Source organism: Balaenoptera physalus, assembly GCF_965194825.1.
Source record: "Balaenoptera physalus genome assembly, chromosome: 11".
Taxonomy (NCBI): Eukaryota; Metazoa; Chordata; class Mammalia; order Artiodactyla; family Balaenopteridae; genus Balaenoptera; species Balaenoptera physalus.
This window is the reverse complement of record NC_138896.1, coordinates 10,963,462-10,984,824: the sequence shown is the minus strand read 5'-3', so window position 1 is coordinate 10,984,824 and position 21,363 is coordinate 10,963,462. Positions and strand designations below refer to the sequence as shown.

The following is a 21,363-nucleotide window of genomic DNA, read 5'->3' as shown; positions in this document are numbered from 1 at the left end:
TAGAGAGAGCCCTCGCACAGAAACGAAGACCCAACACAGCCATAAATAAATAAAGAAATAAATAAATAAAATTAAATAAATAAATGAATAAAAAATAAAAAAGATTAGAAACAGGGAGACAGATTAGAGTTGTATTTTACAACAAACCCCCTCCAGGTGACGGATGAGGATGGCAGGATAAGGATCATGGTGGTAGGGCGACAGAAACACACAGGTGTGAGAACTCTTCAGAGGACAGAATCAGCAAGATACAGTGGTTGACGCGATTGAGGCCAGGAGAGAGAAGGGTATCAGAGATGTTTCTCAGGCTTCTTCGAATGGATGTTGTTGACCAAAAATAGAAAAAAGAGGAATTTTGTATGCCTTGTTTTTATTTTTGTTTTCTGTTTCTTTTCAGTGGTAGGAAAACTATGAGTTGGGTTTTGAACCTATTGCATTTGCAATATCTATGGGACAACCAAGTAATGATGTCCAGTAGGTGATCGGATACCTGAGTATACAGTTTGGGGAGCAATCTGGGCTGGAGGCATAGAAAACATTAGGAAACAAGTGAGAGAGGAGGGCTGGATTGGGCCTGGGGTATCAGCACAGTAAGAAAGGTGAGGCATGAAGCCCTTGGGAAGGGACGTCTGGAGTTAGAGATGCGACTCTAGGGTTTATAGCTTGCATGACTGGGAGGATGATGACCTGACTGTTTAAGTAAAGCACTTTTAGTTGCAGAAACAGAGACTCACTCAATGAATCGCAAGAAAATTGGAGTTTATTGGAAAGGTCAGGTCGACTGGAAATCAGACCTGGAGACCTCAGGAAATGAGGCAGGTCTGGGGTTCTCTGTCTCTCTCCACCCCGAATTTTTTCTGCACATCCTGTTCAACGCCTCAATACCTACCAGATTTATTACCTTTTTTTCTAGGATTAACTAGTCCAAGATTGAAAAGGTCTATAAACATCTTGAAACTGTAAGCAAAATGCTGTATGTACGTTAATTTATATATTTCTCAGAGGGGAGAGTCCACAGCTTTCCTAAAGTTCTCAGAATGATCTAAGATACAAAAGAAGCTTCCAAAGCTTGTCATCACCTCTCTCTCCAGAGAGAGGCAAGTTTTGGTTTTCCTCAGCCCCAACTCAACCTCAGGCTATTTTTTTTCACTGCTAGATTTATTGAAAGTATAAAATTCCTTTCATTTTCCTTAGTTCAGATTTTACAATTAGAGAATATGATTGGTCCAGCTTTTTGCATGAGGCCAAGGGTGACGGGATTGCTGCTCTTGAGTCAGGATGAGCCAGCAAGGGGCAATGACCACAGGATAGAAAGCAAGGCTGCCTAGGTAGGAGGTTAAGTAAAGGAGTTTTCCTCAGAAGGGATGTGGTCTAGACGGGAAGGATGTTAAGGGCATGGTCCGGGCAGCATGACCACTAGCCGTTAAAGGGGAATAGACTCTGTATCTGGCATATTGACTTAGATGATCAATAGCCAACTGATTAAAATTACCCAGAAAGATTGGATTAATGGATTGATATATTAAGCTGGAGAGAGATCACTAACAGAATTCTACAGAAATTGTTCCTCACCTTATCTTTCAACACTTTTTGTCAATAAAAGCATAGCAAACATGAATATCAAATTCCAGAAAGCTGAGGATAACATATAACATATTGGAAAACAGACCTCAGTCTCAAAAAGATCTTGGCAAGCTGGAAAAATAGGCCGAATCAAAGACAATTCGATATGGTAGGACTGAACATAAAATATTGTATTTAGAATTATTAAAATCAAACACACAACTACAACATCTGGAAGAAGGGGCCTTACTACATGTTCACATACAGCTTCAAATAATCTCAAACCAATCTGAGCCACCGTATCAATTGATTCTTTTAAAAGAAAGAAAAAAAAGAAAGAAAGAAATGCTTTGTATTAATAAAGGTTTAAATGCCCAGGTCCAAGTGTGGCGGTCTGTTCTTTATTGGTCAGATGGGATCAACATCTAGGGTCTGCTTCCTAGGACACATTTTTACTTTAAATTTGTATTAAGACTTTACCTCTTTAGAACACTTCAAGGCTCTCAGCAAAATTGAGGGAAGGTACAGCTATTTCCCATAAACCTGCATGTACACAGCCCCTATTACCAACATCGCCCACCAGAGTGGTCCATTGGTTACAACCCACGAACCTCCATCGACACATCATAAGTACCCAAAGTCCGCAGTTTAATTAAGGCTTACTCTTGGTGGTGTACTTTCTATGGGTTTCTGAGGCCACAGTTTGAAAGGTACAGTAAATACAACATACCCTCCCCCTGAGGATGGCCTGCTTGGCTTTGATTTGGATTTCTTCCTAAAGTATTTTCTCTTATATTACTCACCCAGGCTCTATTCACACTGGTCAACGGGCAAATGACCCCCTTCCTCCTGCACTGGCCCGGTTCTAACATCTGGCCTCCAGTTACCGCAGGGAACTCAGTGACCCCTGGACAGTTCCGCTCTACTCCATACTTTGAAACAGACTCTTAAAAGTTCCAGTGAGCATCCGTGACGGTTGACCATTTAGTCTTCATGGTGTCAACAACAGCAGGAACTGAGGCTCAGAGTCAAGTCTTGAAGTAGGTGACGAGCACCGTCAGCGTTCAGCCTCCGGAGAGGGACCCTAAAGGCACATCCAGCCCCTGTCCTTTTCCACTTCCCCTATGAGCTATGCCAACATGAAGTCCCAGAGATCAATTTTTGAATAGTCTATTTTGTTTCCTTAGAATCCCCCCTCTTCATCACTCAAGCTGTCAGCCCGCACCTCCTCTATCCACCAGGCCCCCATATCTCACCCTCTGCCCTTCCCTGCTCCCCTCCTCTTCTCCCCTCACATAGAGTCAACTCGTAACTCATTCTGGCATCAGCCCTCATTCGAGTCTATGACACTTTGAGATACAGATAAGTTTTGGTTACAGTTTGGAAAGGACCGGGGTTTGTGGCCTCCATGGTATGGCTGGCCAGACAAGCTTGTCACATAAATCTGTGTAAACCACACGTCATCAGTGATATCAACTTGCTTCCAGACCCAGCTGTGAAAGTCCAAAGATTGCTACATTTCTTTCCACATGGGATGAAATCTAGTCACGTCAGAAGTTGGGTAAACTATGCATGTGGGAGCCATGTAACCAAAAAAACAAAACAAAACCAGACAAAATCCTCCAGGGTCACCAGCTTGTCAAGAAGGGACTTAGACATAAGAAGAAATGACAGCAGTGTCCACTCTGAACTTCCCGGTGTAGACCGTGCAGGGGGGGCAGGAGGCAGAAGTGAGGCCAAGTCATGTTGGGGGGAGCACCAAGATGGAAAAGACCAAGTGTAACAGCCAAATGCCCATGCCAGGTAAATGAGACTCTGGGGAGTACCACCCTCCCCCCAACGGTAAGGAGATAGGGCATGAGCGTCTGGTCTGAAGCAGAGCCAGACCCAGGGCTCTGTGGGGCCCATGGGACAGGAGGCTGGTCTCCACGGGCAGCATGTCTAAACCCTGCAAAGTTACTATTCCTTTCCTCCAGCCTACCAGCAAAGCCAAGTGTACATTTTCAGGCTAGCTAACGATCTATCAGAATGCCAAACCAAACTTCATTTTCTGTTTGAAAGATTTTTCCATTTCTGGCCCTAATGAAAGACTTGGCAATTGCACCCAGAATTCTTCCTACACGTGGTCATAACAATTAACCAAAGGCAACCATACGCCTTGGGGTATCAGAGCCCCCATGCAACGTGCAGATGAGTCCCAAGGCAGGCCGAGGAGTCAGCGGAGGGGCACATCTGCTCCTTCTCCCTTCCAAAGTCATCGCAGCCCTACACCCTGGTCCGCGCTTGCCAGGAAAGCAGTGCCCGGGTGACAGGCTGTTGCCAGCAGTGACCACACGTGACTCCCAGGGCAGCAGTCCAGGGCCATCCCCTGCACACCCTGCAACAGTTACATACGTTGAGTCGTAATGCATCTCAGACTTCTGTGGCTTGTGGGTACTTAAATCAAAATCACGGCCCACTCTTGGAAAGCATAATGAAAACTAGGTCTTTTTTAAGGGCTCTGTTTAATTGGTCCAATAACATCTATTCCTGAACCTTACACCGTCACCCGCCAAGTCACAGAGGGGACACAGGTTACTCCCTCCGCCTGGGGTGATGTCACTCACGCCTCTCTAGGTCCTTCAGCTCCTCCTCAGCATGAAACCCTGGTTGCTTCCTTTCACAAGCTCTCTTATCCAACGTACTATCCAAAGTATCATTGTCTGTCAGTTAATCAAAAACTCTACTAAGATGGGGAATCATTAAAAAAAAAAAAAAAAGATACTGCACAAGCTTTAACTTAAAAACAAATGTACGTTAATTTGCCAGATTCTCCTGGAGCCAATGTGTCTGATTTCCCTCCAACCACAGTCAAACAGGAAAGAAAGAGAAATCCAACATGCCCACAAATCTAAATTCCTTGACTAATCATAAGATAGTCCTGTCTTAGAAGTCACCTGAGAGATTAGCTCATTCAACTCCTTTAATGGAATTGAAAGTGAGATAACATTTTTATCATTTTACAGATAAGTAAAATGAAGTCAGACCAAGGATGTTAGCCAGTCTGAGAAAGCCATATCTTAGGTGCCTCCGAAAAGGGATATCAACGATAAATAATGATCTGCTCTCTAGAACTCTAGAAAGATTCAGGCAGTGGAGGCTCTGAGTGTCATTGAAGATGGGAGGAAGGCAGGAAAGTGAAAACAAGAGGACTGATTGTCTCCAGTAGTGAAAGAGGCAAGATGTCCCAGGCTACTTCATTAGCTAGTCCAGCCAGGCAATTGGTCCCCATCCCCAACCACTAGGAGGTACATGGGTCTTATGTGGGAGTGAAACGTACATGAGAGGCTCTAGAATCAAGACCATCAGGTATGTCGGAGGACAGGGGGGTGGTACCCTACTGACATCAGGGCAATAAGTGAAGGTCCATATGTAGGACCCTAAGACCCCACCGCCACCTGGCCTCTCATTCCAAGAAGGTTGGCAGCCTTACAGTTACCCTAAGACAGGAAGCTGGAGTGTGACAAGAGGGAAGGATATGTGCAAAGGCCCAGGGGTTGAGCCAGGGTTGCAAGTGCTCGGGTGGGAAGAACAGTGAGCCATGAGCCCAGTGAGGTGGGCAGAGCCAAAATAGGAACCTTGAACCTTACCTTCCAGGCTAGGAGGAGTTGTTGCAGAGGGTTCTAAACAGTAAAATGACATGATCACATCAACATTCTAACAGGATCCTTCTGGCAGCAGGATGGGATCTAAATGGTTAAGGAGGTAAAATTGGGCCTGTGTGCTTGGGAATAGGCTCTGACGTCGACTCCTGAAAGAAAGCATACAGGAGGAGGAGGGGCAGGTTTGAGATGGGAAAGAATACACTGGAAAAAGTAAAACTGAAAACCAGAGTCAGGCAGCCTCTCGCTGGCCTCTTATTCCAAATGGCAAGACTCCAAGCCCACAATGTTGCCCCTTAAACTTGCCAGTTAATAGACCCAGGAAAGACCTGAGATATTGAATGTAAAGGAATATTGCAAGTTGAGCAGAGCTGTTGCTATGATATTTTCAACCACTGGCCCATCTCTTGCCAGGAAATGTTATTTAATTTTGGGTTAGATGGATTTGCCAGGAAATACACCAGTGTGTAGTAGAGCTGTGGAATAGAGGTCAATTTTACAATTATGAAATAGCGAGCTTTTCCAGAAGCACCGGGCCGTATCTTTAAAAGGCAGCTACTGGAGTGATACCCACACAGCCTGTGGCTACTGGGGACGCCAGGGATGATGATGTTGGGGGCGGGGGGCCGGGGAGAAGGGCTCTGAGTGCCCAGCTGAGCAATGAACTGGGCAGCTTGGGAGAGTAGGTTGAGGTTCCTCTACAAATATCATCAGCAAGGACTGGGCATAAAAATTAAACTTGAGCCTCCACCAAGAGCCTCGTTGTATCCTCCTGTGGCCTGGACAGTTCTTGGAGCATCCATGGTATATACAGAATTGATACTACCCCCAAGAGAGCCAATCCTCCTTTACTCCTGCTTGGCACTCAGGATGACTTTAGCTGTGACCAAGGCAATGACAAAATCCAAATGCCATTCTGGGCTCAAACAGTTACCATCTAGAGGAAGAGTTCAACAACTCATTTTCAATTTGGAGGCTGAATATAAATGCCAGCCAGTATCTTCAGCTATTCTCAAAAACAGCTCTGCCTCTGATTCAGGCCATGTCTGAAGGGGGCTGAGACCAGGGAGAGGCAATTCCCCTGGCTTGCAAAACTTAAAGGGACACCAGGAAAAACTCAGTAATCAAGATAAATAATATCTTCATGCAATAGTTAAAAAATTAAAATTAATGTTAAAAAATCCATGATGAACACTACATCAAAAGTTTTTAAAGAAGTGCCACATCAAGTCATATTGGAATCTGAAACAAAGGGAAAAACCAGTAATGTCAACTATTTGTTTATTTAAAATTTTGATATGTTGCTCACAGTGGATTTTTTGCATTAATTTTGATTTTTAAAAATGTATGACATTAACACATTTTGAGTACTGACTTTTTGGTCACCTCCTTAAATCTTGCACCAGAGGCAAGCACCTTGCATGCCTTGATCTCAGGCTGGCCATGTGGACAAGAATTTGGAGTTTTACACACTTTCCCTCACAGCTTCAGAAACCTCTCACCCCCAGCCCTGTACACACACACACACACACACACACACACACACACAGGCATGGAGAAATTAAAAGCTACTCTTTGGAAATGTAAGCAGACATCCTGTTCATCTGCAGAGGTGACAGAGGGCATTCTTAAATAACTTTTCCCATTTATCTTTTTAAGAGTATCACTGCTCACCTGTAAATGCACACCTGAGATGGGTGTTGGTAACAGAGCTGTACCTCGGGTTGTGCTCACACACAGAAAGGAGGAAAATCCATTTCAAACCCCGAAAGACAGGCTGGCTGGTGCAGGAGGTCACCCAGTGCTAGCCCGGCTTGATGGGCTTGGAACTAGATTCTTGTCCTCACTGCTTCGCTGCACATCCAGCGGCGGGCAAGGAAGCATGGAGACTCTCACTCTCACTGGGGAAGAGAAAGACGTGGCTTGTACAAGCCACAGGATAAATACTTTAAACGGCAGAGGGGGAGAGGCCGACGCAAGCATGTGCAATGTAGAGCAGCAGACTTAGGTTTGCACCTAATGCTCTAGAGAAATTGGCCAAGACTAGCTCAACCAACTGAAAAGATTACTGCTGTAATTCTGTCAAGGTCACTTGTCAGGCTGGGTTATCTACTCCCCAGGGGCTTGCTGCACAGATCGGCCTTACCAAAGGGCCATAGCTCATGGCTGCATCTCAGGGAACCCTCCCAGGCCTGGTTGCCATTTTGCTCGTACCTTGCCCAGCCTGGGGATCTGATTCCAGGCATCCGAGGTCCACAGCAGGTACCGGCTGAGCCTGGAGCTTGTGCCAGTGGTCATGGCAGCCCTGAGCCCTTCCAGATGTCGGCGGACTGGGGCCATTTCTGTCACCTCAGAGATTATTACGAATATGTTATTAGAAACGGCATGAATGGTAACAAGATCCAAGGCACAGAGGGGTGGTTGACCGAAGGCAGCCAGGCTTCTCCTATAGAAGACGTGGGGGGACTGCATCCCTGTCCCCAGGAGCGTACACATTTCCCCCCATGGGAGGAATAGGGTTTGGTGGAAAGAGCTGGAGCGTAGAAGTCAAATAAATCTGCAGACCCAAGTCCGGATCCTGGCTCCACTCCTGAGCTACGGCATCTGGGGACATTATTTAACCTCTCTGAGGCTCAGTTATCTAATCTATAACGTGGGAAAAGCTAATGGACGGAAAGTGCCTGGCGCAGATCTCATGCTCCTCACGCATGTCCGGTCCCCGTTCCCAGCAGAGATGCGCCACATACGATCTCTTTTCTCTCCATCTCTTAACTGGTGCTTTCTTACGCCCAGAATCTCAGGGCTACCTTCACTTCCTGTCTTCATGTTCAAGGCTCAGTCTGGCCCTCTCTTTACCAAGGATTTGGTATCAGGGATAATGGGGTTGGATTTTCAGGAGGAAACAATAGCCAGATCAGCGCATCACCTGCCCAGCGGCCTGTTGTTATAGGCAGGGAGGCAGGGAGGAGAGAGACAACAAAGGCACATCTCTTCCTCTCCTCTTCTCCGGGGCTCCTGTCTAGTCCCGAGGAGCTGAGAAAGCAAGCCTAGCCGGCCACAGCCAGTCAGTCGGCTGTGATCCTAAGGTAAGTTTGTGACAGAGATGCAGGCTCTGAGGCTGAAGGAGACGGCTGGACCTTTGAAAGGGACGGTATGAGCCCGAGGCATGTAACGCTGACACCAGCTGGGGTGATCAGGAGGGAGACCTAGAGCCAAAGCAGAAAACACAGAATCATTTTATTTAAACCAAAAATTCAGGACTTATTTGTTGGCTGTGAGAAAGGTGATTTGAAGTTACGAATGCCCTCCCAAATCTAAGATATATGACTGCCAACCTCAGTAGTCCTCCTGGGAGAGATTATTGGGAGACTTTAAATCTGATGGGTCAGGGCCTTTCTGCGATTAAGAGTCTCAAAGAGGAAAAAAAAAGTCTGCCCCAGCCTGGGATGCCCAGGTGAACAGGGGTGCCTCCTGCAGTGACAGCTGAAATGTGTTAAAGAAAAAATGATTTCTTCCAATGAACTTTGCCATATTTTTCATGTTGGCTAGAGTGATTGATGCTTTTTAGTGTAATAGAACATTTATTATCACATTTTAGATTAAAAAAAAAAAAGATTTCTGACACTTGCTAGCGACGGTAAGGCTACTACAGCAGGGGGTTGTGGTAGGGGGCAGAGACCGGGCTTACCGCTGACTCTCACAAGGATAGTGGGGATTTGTAGTGAAGGAGCAGGGTGAGGGTCAGTGCACGGAAAACTCTAAGGAGAGACATCGTGGGTAGGGGAATTCTTGTGAGGCTGACTCGGCAGAATTCTTGCTGATATCAGCGTGATATCAAGGGTAGTCAGACACCAAAGGTGGGGAGTTTTCACTAAATTGACTTTATAGGATTCTTGCTCAAACTGGTTTCTACAAGGACGGAGAAGGAAGCCCAAGGTCATGCCTCATCCAGTCGAGGGCTCCCAGGAGGTTGATGAAAGTTTGGTCAAAGGAGAGAGTCTTTGACAAGTGCCTGGGCCCGGCTAGGGGTTTTGGCTAATGGTAGGGGGGCAAGATATTTCTGAATGCAGCATTGGGAGGTAGAAAGTGCCCCAGTTCTAGGAACTGAAAGAAACTGCAATTAGCTAACTTCTTATTTAGGGAGATTTTATTGACGAGAGAGGCCTTTCCCATGTTCATGGGCCCAATGGCCGCAGGAACAGCAGCAAAGCAACAGTCTCCTGAGACCTAAGCCACAGGTATGGGAAATGCAGTTGCAGAACCAGTCCACCAGGTGGCAGAGTGAGAGCGGCATGGCCATCCCAAGAGGAAAACATGATGGTGGCCAAGCGCAACGGTGGGCCTCTCAGGACCCACAGGGTCTGGGTCTGTGTTTATTACCAGCCATATTTGGTGGGGGAACTCAACGTTAAAATATTTGTATTTCGATTAAGGCTGTCACTCATGCCTTTGGTTGCGTGGAGCCTGGGGAAATAAGAAGTTACACTCAAAACTTGTTCACAATTGTTAAAAAAAAAAAAAAGATGATGATGAACCGTTTGGCAAGGTTGTTTCTTTTGGGTAAATAGGAGTTGACCCATTTAACTGGGGCTCAAAGATCACTATCAAAGAAGGTGAGGTTGTTGACTTCTTGGCCCAGTCTGATAGGAACAACTTCTGCTTCCTTTCTTGGCACTGCTTGGCTCCCAGCCTGAAGAAAGGACTCCGCTGACAGCTGGAGCCACCTCCAGGGGTTCCCCAGCTCCAGTTCCCTGGATGTGGGCCCTGCTCAGAGAGCAAAGGCAGACAAGGAAGCAGCCCCATTGCCCACGGCAGTGTACTGTGGGCACTCTGTCACTCCCCCAGCTCTGGGGGACCCTAGCCAAGGAGGAGAGGAGAATCTTGGGGTCAGGGCCACCCTGAGGCCACAGGGAGAAGGAAGCAACTTCTCCTCAAACCGCAGTCCAATGGCAGACTCCGTTTTGCAGGATCTTTCAACTGGGTCATCTCCCCCAGCCTCTCCCTCTGCCCCCCACTCCAGCTTGCCTTTCCCACCTTATCCACTCTCCATGGGAAGGAAAGCTATTTATTGAGCAGAAGCAAATGCTACTGATAATACTGTACTTACTATAGAGCAGGCTTTGAAACAGATATTAACTCATTTAATTCTGACAACAAACCTATGAGAATATCATTACACCCACTTAGCAGATGAGTAAATTAAGGCACTGAGAGGTCAAGTGACTTCCCTAATACCATAGACATAGTAAATGACAGAGCCTGGATTTCCATTCACATCTGTCTGACTCCAAAGCCTGACATGATTGTATTGTTTTCTATGTGTTGCCCATCCCAGGACTGTTTGTATTTTTTAAAGGGAGCCTGCAAAGGGCAAGACTAAAGATGAAGACAACAGATGATCTCTTGCCCCAAATGTCTGCAACTTCACCCACGTCAGATTAATGTTCCCGGTGTTTGGATCTTATTTTTCCTTTTTCTTATTTGTAGGTTATTTTTGCCTTTTGCTATCCTTGATCTGGCTTCTGGATGCCTTCCTTGTTTTTCTTTCTATGTCATTATAGGGATGAAGAAATGGGATGCGTTAAATGAATTTCCACAATTATAATTCAACATGTTCCAACAGGACTGACACGCCAAAACATCTAAGTGGCGCGTGCCAGGTCAGAGGACCACAGTGATGTCACTGTCACCATCATTACGATGTGCTCACCCTCTCCTCGTCTCCAGCGTCACAGCCCAATCTCTCCAGAAAACTTTCCTTCGCTTATTACAATGGTGGGATGTGTCTTTAAATAAACGACATTTTAATGATCCTGCATTTGCAACTTCCAATATTTAGACTATTGTATTAATTTCCTAAGGCTATTGTAACAAAGCACCTCAAACTGGGTGGCTTAAAACAACAGAAATTTATTCTCTCATAATTCTAGAGGCCCAAAGTTCGAAATCAAGGTGTCAGCAGGGCTGCACTCCCCGCCAAGGCTCTAGGAAGGACTCCTTCCTTGCCTCTTCTAGCTTTGGTGGTCGCCAGCAATCCTGGTCATTTGGCTTGTAGGCACATCACGCCAATCACCGCCTCCATCCTCATGCGCCACGCTTTTCTGTGGCTGCGTCCAGATTGCCCTTGTCTCAGGGACACAGCCTTCAGAGTCAGTGCCCACTCTAATCCAGTATGACCTCATCTTAACTTGTTACATCTACAAAGACCCGATTTCCAAGTGAAGTCACATGCATGGGTACCGGGGTTAGGACTTCAAGATATCTTTTCAGGGAGAATGAAAGAATGCCATTTGCAGCAACAGGGATGGACCTAGAGATGATCATACTAGGTGAAGTGAGTCAGAAAGAGAAAGACAAACAGCGTATGATATCACTTATACGTGGAATCTAAAATATGACACAAATGAACATATCTATGAAACAGAAACAGACTCACAGACATAGAGAACAGACTTGTGGTTGCCAAGGGGGTGGTGTGGGGGAGGGAAGGACTGAGAGTTTGGGATTAGCAGATGCAAACTAGTGTATATAGAATGGATAAACAACAAGGTCCTACTGTATAGCACAGGGAACTATATTCAATATCCTGTGATAAACCATAATGGAAAAGAATATGAAAAAGAACATATATATATATAACTGAATCACTTTTGCTGTAAAGTAGAAATTAACACAACATTGTAAATCAACTATACTTCAGTAAACTTAGTTTTGTTAAAAAAAGATATCTTTTCAGGGGACACAATTCAACCCACACCTACTTTTTCCCAAATGCAAGGCAGATAATAATCAATCACAGGATTTTCTGCTGAGTACCCATCACGATCCTTCTCCAAGCAGCTCTCCTGACTACACCTCCAAGCAATCAGAGCCTGCACCTCAGGTGAGCCTGACTTGCCCTCATGAGTCCCACTGAAGGGATGCGTCTCTAATAACGGCAATGAGTTTGTCGGGGAGATCGTGCCAGAGCCCCTCAAGCCCGGTGCAGGTGGCTGCCTTATGCAGGAGGTGGGTCCTGCAGAGGGGTCGCCCTGGACAGCCCTGTTGCCAGACCATCTCCTTCTTGGTCCAGCAGGTACCGTGAGACGTGACCATAGCCTTAAATTCACAGAGGAAAAGGTCCCACTGCTTTTTCTGAGTCCACAATCCACGTGCACTGTAGCATGGCCTGGTTCCAACTTCACTCCAGGCACACATTTCTCCTCCCTCCACCCCCTGCAAATTGAACACAGTGATACACAGCCATCTCGCAGGGCTGTGGGGCAATTTAATTAATGTTTATAAAGCACTCTGAGGTCTTCAGATGAAAACTGCTGTGTAAGTGCAAAATTATTATTAGTTCTCAGCCCCCTGTCCCTTGACTTCTGACATGGGCTTTTGTTGTTCCTGAATGGGAGCCGTTTATGGTCTGTCCAGCTGGCTCTTTCGGGCACATAGGCAAGTACATACACATTTGCAGAATTTTTTTCCCTTTGAGAAAAGCATTCCAACTCTGTGGGATGTCTTGAAGCTTTTCAAGGTCTGAATGTCTCCCTACTTGTCTCTACTGAGTACTGTAATCTACAAGAGTAGATTGTAAACAGGCTACTTTGGAAAAGAGTGAGGGGGGAAAATGGTCAATTTGAAGAAATGGCCCCTCTTATTATGAAAACTAAAACAATATCTCCTTCTCATGCAGAATCTAAATGAATCACTAAGTGAGCTCTGTCTCCCTTGCCCAGAGGGATTCTGTACGTGTTTATGCATTGAAAGGAGGAAAGAATAGAAGATTTGCTTTCAGTGCCCAAGTTTCACTTCCTTCCTTCACTCTAACTTCTCAGGAACCATGGAAACGAATACACCCCACCTAGATGTTTTCCTGCTAGTCTTTGTTGCCTAACTGTGCACTTGCCTGAGATCCCTTGGGGAGAATGAAATAAAGAAGTGGAATCGAAAAAAAGATGTGTCTGCAAGTGAAATGCCTTGTCTCTGAAGGAGAGAATGGGGCTCGAGTGTAATTCATCAAGCTCTGGGTCAACAAACAATGTCATAAGGCACCATTTTCCTTTTCTCTAAAACGTATTCATACTCATCCCATGATACCCACACACAATCCATTAGGATCCCTTCAAGGTATCTTTTGTTTTATCTTAACGCTTGGTTAGCAGGGTCTGTTAGTCAACTGCTGGAAGATTTTATTTTTAAAAATCACTAAGGAGCAATTAGGTAACACGTAATCAGTTGGACAAAAGTATAAAGGCACAGGACCAATGAAAGATGCAAACGTGCTTTCCCTTTCGTTTTCCGGCCCAGCCCAGTGGCCATCCCCATTTTCCTGGTGCAAGCGGGATGGTCCGTCCCGGCACTCGACAGGCTGGGCCAGTAATAAAAGTGAAAATTCCAAAAGATAAGGATGGTAAACCAAAGCAGTTTGCGTTTGTGCATTTCAAACGCGAAGTATCTGTTCCTTATGCCATGAATCTGCTTAACGGAATCAAACTTTTTGGAAGGCCCATCAAAATTCAGTTTAGATCAGGAAGTAGCCATGCCTCACAGGAGGTCAGTTTGTCATATCCCCAGCATCATGTTGGAAGTTCAAGCCCTACTTCCACATCTCCTAGCAGGTACGAAAGGACAGGGGATAACATGACTCCATCAACACCGATAATTCAAAGATCTTTTTCTTCTTCAGAAAATTTTCCGAGATGAGCAGTGATGAACAGTGCTTTGAGACAGATGTCATATGGAGGGAAATTTGGTTCTCCACATCTGGATCAATCAGGATTTTCCCCATCAGTTCAGTCACATAATCATGCTTTTAACCAGTCTTCAACCTCCCAGTGGCGCCAAGATACACCATTATCACAGCGAAAAGTCAGAATTCTCATCCCTACATAGTGGATAGACATTATAGCCGTGAACAGCATTACACTGATCACGGGTCCAACCATCATTACAGAGGAAGCAGAGATGATTTCTTCTATGAAGAGAGAAATCACGATGGCTGGAGCCATGACTATGATAACAGAAGAGACAGTGGTAGCGATGGAAAATGGCACTCATCTCGACACTAACAAGTGTTAAAGGGATGTTTTCATAGGGTAATTCTAGGCTCTTTTGTTAAGTTGTTTCTGGGAATGTTTTCTTTAAAAACCTCTATAGAGCAGCTTTACAAGTTGCCACATTTCTTTATAAAATTTTTAAAACGTAATTGCAGTCCATACAGAAATGAGAAGAATTATGGTTCTAGTTTTATTACATAAATAACCTTTCACCTCAGGGTTTTAAGAAGAGGAAAGGGTTTTATGATAAAGAAAGTGCCCCAATTCCTAACCATTTTAGACAATTGAGGAAGGGATGTATTTTATGGATTAGTTGTATTATGAAGCAAATATTTTAATTATCTGTTATCTTTTTGTATTGCAAGAAATTTCTTGTTAGGGAATCAGATTTTTGGTGTATATAATGGAAAACATTCAAGTTGATAGTCTGAAATGACTCAGTATTTTGTTAATAAATGAGAAAATGTAAATTCAGTAATTCAATTTACTAACATTTGAGAAAACCTTTTGGTCAAGTTTGGGGATTAATCATATTATTTAACTTCTTAGAGAACTTAAGTGTAAGTTCTGTGACATGATCTTGAGTTTTACTGCAAGTGAACATACAAGTATACATCTGCACATGCTATTTCATTATAAAATTTTAGAATTTGCTCATTAAATCATGTTCGATGTATGACTGAAGTCACTCAGGAAGTTAAATATCTCTAAATGTATTTTTTTACAGTAAAAATACAGTGTTAATGTAAATCTTTTTCTGGAAGAACAAAAATGTAAATGCATAGTCAGATAAAATAGTAAAATGTTTTACTGAAAGTATTCTTTTTTGGGAAAAAAAAGGTTCACAAAACCCTTAAGTGCTGCCTCTATCACTCAAATTTCTAAAATTTTAACATTTTCAAAGTGCAAGGACACATTTTATTATGGAGATTGTACAGGGTTTTTTTTGTTTTTGTTTGAACATTTGAAAGAATTTAGTCTAAAACACTTTGATTTAAAAGTTTTAAAATCTTGTTTAACAAAACTTTTATGTACCAATATGCCATTTCCCTTTCATTGTAGAACTTGTTTATAAAAATTCATTCCTTGAAAAATTTGGATCCTTTTTAATATTAACTACAACATTTGTACTATGTTGCTTTTTAATATATTGAAAACAAAATGAAACAAAACCAAACAAAAAAGATGCAAACGTTTGCTATATCACTGTAAACACAGAAAAACTAAACCAAAAGAGCACAGATGTTTCCTCAGTCAGCCAATCGCTGATCAAATGTGATATCAAATTATCTACAGCGAAAACAAGGAATATTCTGCGGGGACAGGGAAGTTGAGGCAGGACTGGGAGTAAGGATGTATAAAACCAGGTTTAATCATGTAACGTCTATGACTGTCCTCTTATAATTATTCAGAGCCCTCTTAGCTATTGGGACAGCTGTGACACATGGGAACCTTTTCTGTGGTCTAAGATGATTAAGTTCCGTAAGTTATGTAGAGGTCAAGATGGAAGGGGTTGTTTCTTTCTTTCCATTCCATTATTTAAAGAGAGGAAAGGAGAACTAAGTAAAAAAAAAAAAAAAAAAATCAGATACATAGATGATACATAGATAGGTAGATAGATAGTGAGATAGATATGGAGATAAGGGGAGAGAGATATCAGCTAGGATCATAAGAAAACCCAAGACTGAAAATTGAGAAGACAACATGTAAGAACCAGCTTGTTTCCATCCCTCCTTCTCTCTTCCATTGATGCTCTGCTTCTTTGGGCTTCCATCAGCCTCCTGGATGGCCTTCCTGCTTCCTGTCTCCTCCAGCTCTTTCATTTCATCCTTCACTTTATTTTCCTGGTTATTGTCCTAGAAATGGATCTAATTCTATGGCTCCGCAACTCAGAATCTTCCCATACTGCCCCGCTGTGCAAATTCTCTACAGTACCTTGTCCGCCTTCCATCATCGCCTCCTTCCTGCTTGGTCTGGGCTGTGGGTGCCCTATGCCTACAGAAACTCTCATACAATCCTCCGTCCAAGTGTGCTCTCTACCTTTTTACCTTAGAGATTGTGCCTCTGCCGTGCCCACCACCCCTGACCATTATTAGCACTCAAAATCCTGCTTATCTCTCAAGCCCAAGTTCAAATGGAATTGGTTCTGTAAGTCCTTCTAAGGTGCTCCTAGATGAATGGGAACACTACCAGTCCTTTTTCTGTGTTCCCACTATCTTTGAATAATTCCCTAATGTTAAGTAAAACACGTAGCTGTGCATATGGCTCTGAGCTCATTTCTCCTTCCACTAGATTATAAGCTCCTTGAAAGGAAGGACCGTACCTTGCTTTTTTTGAGTATTACACAGAGTGCCAGAGTGAATGCTCAGCAAATAACCTTATGCTTAATTTCATCCATTCAACCCACACACAGAGATATTACAAAAAGGTAGGTGGTAGAATTTTAATTTCTTATGCAATTTAAAGTTGAAAATTAGAGAAGAAACCCATCTGGTCTTGAGACGATAATAAATAGCAATAATAGTCTCTGATCAAAGAACTGATTAATTGTATCTTCCCCACCAGTTAGATCAAATCTGGGTCTCAAACATCAGTTGAAAAACTATGAGAGACAATTGTTGTTGAATTAAGCAAATAGCTCCTATCCTAAGATTTTTAGGCCTTTGGCTATTTTACATAGGAAAGATGGAGTATTAAACGATTTACCAGGTAATGCAGCCAAATAAAGTTGCCAGTGAGGAAAGAGTCTGGGAACCAGACTGAATTATTCTGAGACTCCCAATCTTACTGTGCTGTGGGGTTGAACACGAGTCTCAAGGACTCTCTGAGTCCACAGGCTGCTGTGCGATCTCTCCTCCTGCAACCCCAGCAAATTATCAGGCTCTGTTGGGTTCTGTGAGTGCGGCTCAGTATTTTCTGTGATGAAATCTGCTAAGAATTACTATGAAAACAAAACCCACAGGCCTTCTTTTGGGAGAACGTGGAGCTAATATTCATGTCTGTGTTTGTGTCTTGGGACATCCCAAGGTGAAATTATTATAACCGTAGATCTAATTCCATAGACAAAGCAGGGCTCTGAAAACAAAGCTCTCCCTGGCAACAGAGACAAAGAATAGATATGGTCGATGATCATCTACCTCCTCTGAAATACCTTGAGAGGCTTCAATGATGGCAGTGGAAAAGCAGCCACTGTCCTTGATAAATTCTGCCCTTCCCACCCTGACCCTTCTCTCTCTCGTTTCTCTTACACACACACACACACACACACACACACACCTTTTCTTAATACCAAAGACTAAGTATGAATGTTGAGTCTACCTGATTTCAAATTTCCATCATTTATTTTTAGCTTAAATCAATCCAAACTGATGAAGGGCACCCCCTTCCCTGGCCTCTCAGGTACTATAATTCTAACGACCATGAAGCATTTAGTTTCATCTTGTATTATTCCTCTGAAAGCAACATGACTCTCCCACCAAGTCAATTCTGTTCTTTTTAACAAAAGCACTTTATCAAATACTCACTGTCCTTGCCACTTTCTCTGCTGCCTTTTTCTCCTTTTTTGTTCTCAGGTTAATCTTGTTCTAATGTTACTATTTGCCAGATACTGGGCTAGGCTCTTAGATATATTATCTCATTTAATCCTCACACAAGCCTAATTAGCAGATACTATTTTTATTCTTATTCTAAAGTACCGCCAGCTGAGGCTTAGAGAGGTGAATCCCCTGCCCAAGGCGGTAAAACTTCTAAGTGGTGAAGCTGGGCGTCAAACCAGCTAAACACTCTTGAGTTCTTCGTTACCATGCCAATGGTCTTGCCAGCATTTTTGGTAAAGCATTCGAGGATGGAGTTGATTCCACTGAAAGGGAATCTATAGCTTTTACAGACATATTATGGGCATTCATCTTCACAAAGAGTCATTTTCCAAAGTGGATTCACCTATAATGCTTTTATAACTATTACAACCACCAACCACTTGTACTAGATTGTTCTTACAATTGGGGGAGGAGGGGTAATGGAACTATCTGAGAATTTTGAGTGAAACCCCGTGAATCCCAGGTACAGAACCCCTGACTTTACACATCCTTCTGAGGTAGAAACCCTCCTCCTTTCCATCCCTCTCACCTATGGTCATGCATGTGGTCAAGCTGATCATGTACTGCCTGGTGGCAAGACAACTCGAGGATGGATTCAGGAGCATTTTTGGGAAGAAGGGGATGCCGTTTCACAGATGTCTACCTGCCATTAATGCCCCCCCCACACACACACTCAGAGGAAGGACTCAGCCAAGCTTTCAATTCTAGAATTTTATCTTGGGTCTGGTTCTCAAACTAGTTTACAGACATCCCAGCACTCATCTCAAAGTCTTACGAGTAGTTTTAAATATAAAAGATAAAAACACTCCCTCTTCACATGCATACATTTAATAACATGAAAGCTATGACAAAGAGGCAAAAACACTAAACTTGGCATCCCTTTTACTCCCTAATATTAGCATGGGCAATATTCTCTTCGGAAAATAAGTAGGGAAAGAGCCAAGTTTGATAAGAGAAACGCAACAATTGCCAGAACGTCAATGGAACATTTGAGAACTCCCTTCTCCCCATGGCCTGGTGGCTCCTGAGTGTCCGTATCTTGGAGTACTTTTGGCCGGTGCTTCAAGAACAGACCACTGAACTGGCCTCACTTCCCCAAAGGAATTCATACAGAAGACTATGGGAAAGTGTCCTTTGTAGCCTTCTTTGTTTGGAACGATGGAAAACATAAAAAATGAAAAGCATTTTCTCATGCCCAGAACACCACTGCAATAATAAGGATAACGACCGAAAGGAGTTTGGAATTTGGATAGTGCTTTATACTCTTTCAAAGAATTTTCACATACGTTTTTTTCAATCAACTCATACATCAACCTTTTGGTTTACAACTGAGAAAGTAGAAACCATAAGGATCTTGTCCAAGATCAGACAGCTAAGTAGTGGGACAACTGGGGCCAGCACCCAGTTTGCACAATTGGTCCAGCATTTTCATCAGGTCCCTAAATAGCTCTCCCTCCTATTGTCACAGTTTCCGACTTCTTCTCACCCTCCGTATGCAGGTTGCTTGTCAGTTAACAACGATATCTAACTGAAGATAGAGATTTCAAAAGGAGAAGAAGCACAAATCCTTCTTTGAGAAGTATACACAGATATGAAAATAATTGTGACATTCTTCTCTATTGCTTCTTTATGGATGCCTTTCCCAGATAAAAAGGCCCTGTTGGGGACAGTTCATCGACCTGTTGTTTCTGCGTACACATCGTACTCCTTGGTAATAGCAGGGCCTTCATGCCGGGAAACTATTTGCTAAATATTTCCCTCTGTCTCTCAGCTTAGCCTGTCACTTTCTCCCAGACATAAAACATCTGGGCTTAGACAAGAAAACACAGCAAATTCAGAGATGTTTTCCAGATGTGGAAGAGGACAGCTGTCCTCAAGAGTCTACACAGGGCCAACTCCAGGCATTCATATTTCCCAAGGTCCTTTTCCAACTGCATCTCACCATAGCTTTTCTAAGACTGAAAAAAACCTGTCTGAGAGGTTGACCAGATAGCTGAATGAAACGCTAAGAAGGTCATAAAGAAGTAGCACTGGAAAGCACCCTGTAGGCGGCCCCATGCTTTGTGGTCACGTCACAATTTTCAGGGCCCTGCTCACAAACAGTGGGGTGGGATCCACTTTTGGATGTTTCAGTCAAGTGAAGGGCTTCACAGGAAGGATGGTGTCTTCAGGGTGGGGCTCAGGCTTCTCCTGTCCAGTGAGACGTGGACGCACACCACGGAGCCTTCAACCTTAGAAAACCAATCTGCAGAAATCCAGCTCACACCAGTTCTGTCTTGTGAAGAGTCACTGGCTCCAAATGCTTATTTGGGGAGGTAACTGGGAGAAAAGCATGTTCCATGGCAGGTTTAAGAAAGTCGGGAAATATGCTCTGCTGTTGTGCAAACTTCTGAAAAATAAAATCAAAGAGATACGTTGAGAAGTGAATAATTGGAAAAATGCTTCAGCTGTCACCTGGATTTAAACTCCGTTCATTAGGAGACTGGACAGCTCATGTGGGAGCCCTCGTGATGCGGGCTACGTCACTCACTCTACAGTGGGCTTGCGCTATTTCGCTGGTATCTCCAAACCTCAACCAGGAGTTACAGACTGGGGCCATTTCCAGACCCTAACATTAGGATTTCCTGCATGGAAAATCAGTGCCCAAAGAAACAGGCATTTGCCAACAAAAAACTAGAGTCACTCATTTTTAAAATTTACCACCAGGTAATGCTAATTATCTTCTTATATGCAAATAACTCTAAAGACCAAGCTGTAAGTTCCCTGGGGGAAGGACATAGTTCTTATGCCTTTTTACATGCCCTCCAGTGCCTAGCATGACGCCTTATACACAGTAGGCGATCACTGGAGTCTTCTGATGGCCTGACGTCCAAAATAGCAACCAGAGAGATGAGTGTTTGGCCAGAGTCAAGCAAGTGAACAGAAGGGGCCAGTGAGTGACAAGAACCAGCGTTGGAATAGCTCCTGGGTGACCGATGTCCTGGTCCCCAAATAGCCAGCACTTCCTGATCCTGCTGAGACATATGGGACAGATCACTTCCTAGTGGGTCAGGCCCAGAGCTGGCCCTGCTCCCCCATGACCACGGTCAACCCAGGGGACCAGCCACACACAAAGAGGCTTGGGGGGCAGGGAGGAGTCTAGGCTGGAGTCTGCAACCAATAGGTCAAGGGCATGTCAAGGACACCCAAGTACTGGCCAGCCGTCCTCTACCCCAGGCCACACCCTGTGTACCTCTGGCTTCTCAGGATTAATTCTTAAAAAGTGATGTCTAAAATAGCAACCAGAAGTACCAAAAAAAAAAAAAAAAGTGGTGGAAGTACCAAAATTATAAGAGGGAATCTCTAAGAGAAAAGAGTTCAGGGGCCGACCAAGGAGATGGATCCATCACCGGGGTGGCCGGGCCTGCTCACCTGCCTACAGGAAGAACAGCACCTCGCCCGGATGGTGGCTGGGCAAGGTCCAACTTTCTTCCACCGTATCTACAAGGCCTGCTGGTGCTTTAGGAGGATGCTTTGGCATTT

General features: G+C 44.0%; 1 protein-coding gene and 1 pseudogene across 3 annotated transcripts in view; one reads left to right on the top strand and one right to left on the bottom strand.

Moving 5' to 3' along the window:
* Window positions 1–3,362: 3,362 nt before the first annotated feature.
* On the top strand, window positions 3,363–19,853 carry LOC309638830 (RNA-binding protein 7 pseudogene; annotated as a pseudogene). The gene has a single exon. The product of its transcript is annotated as an RNA-binding protein 7 pseudogene (transcript).
* Window positions 19,079–21,363, bottom strand: part of CD83 (CD83 molecule) — a 17,504-nt gene continuing 15,219 nt past the window's right edge. Inside the window, exon 5 of one of the 2 annotated variants that reach the window (XM_082415290.1) lies at window positions 19,079–20,227. In XM_082415290.1, coding sequence (XP_082271416.1) covers window positions 20,102–20,227 — 126 coding nt within the window. In that variant the 3' untranslated portion in view covers window positions 19,079–20,101. Of the gene's footprint in view, window positions 20,231–21,363 lie in introns of both variants that reach the window. The other variant, XM_082415289.1, reaches the window with a different exon arrangement.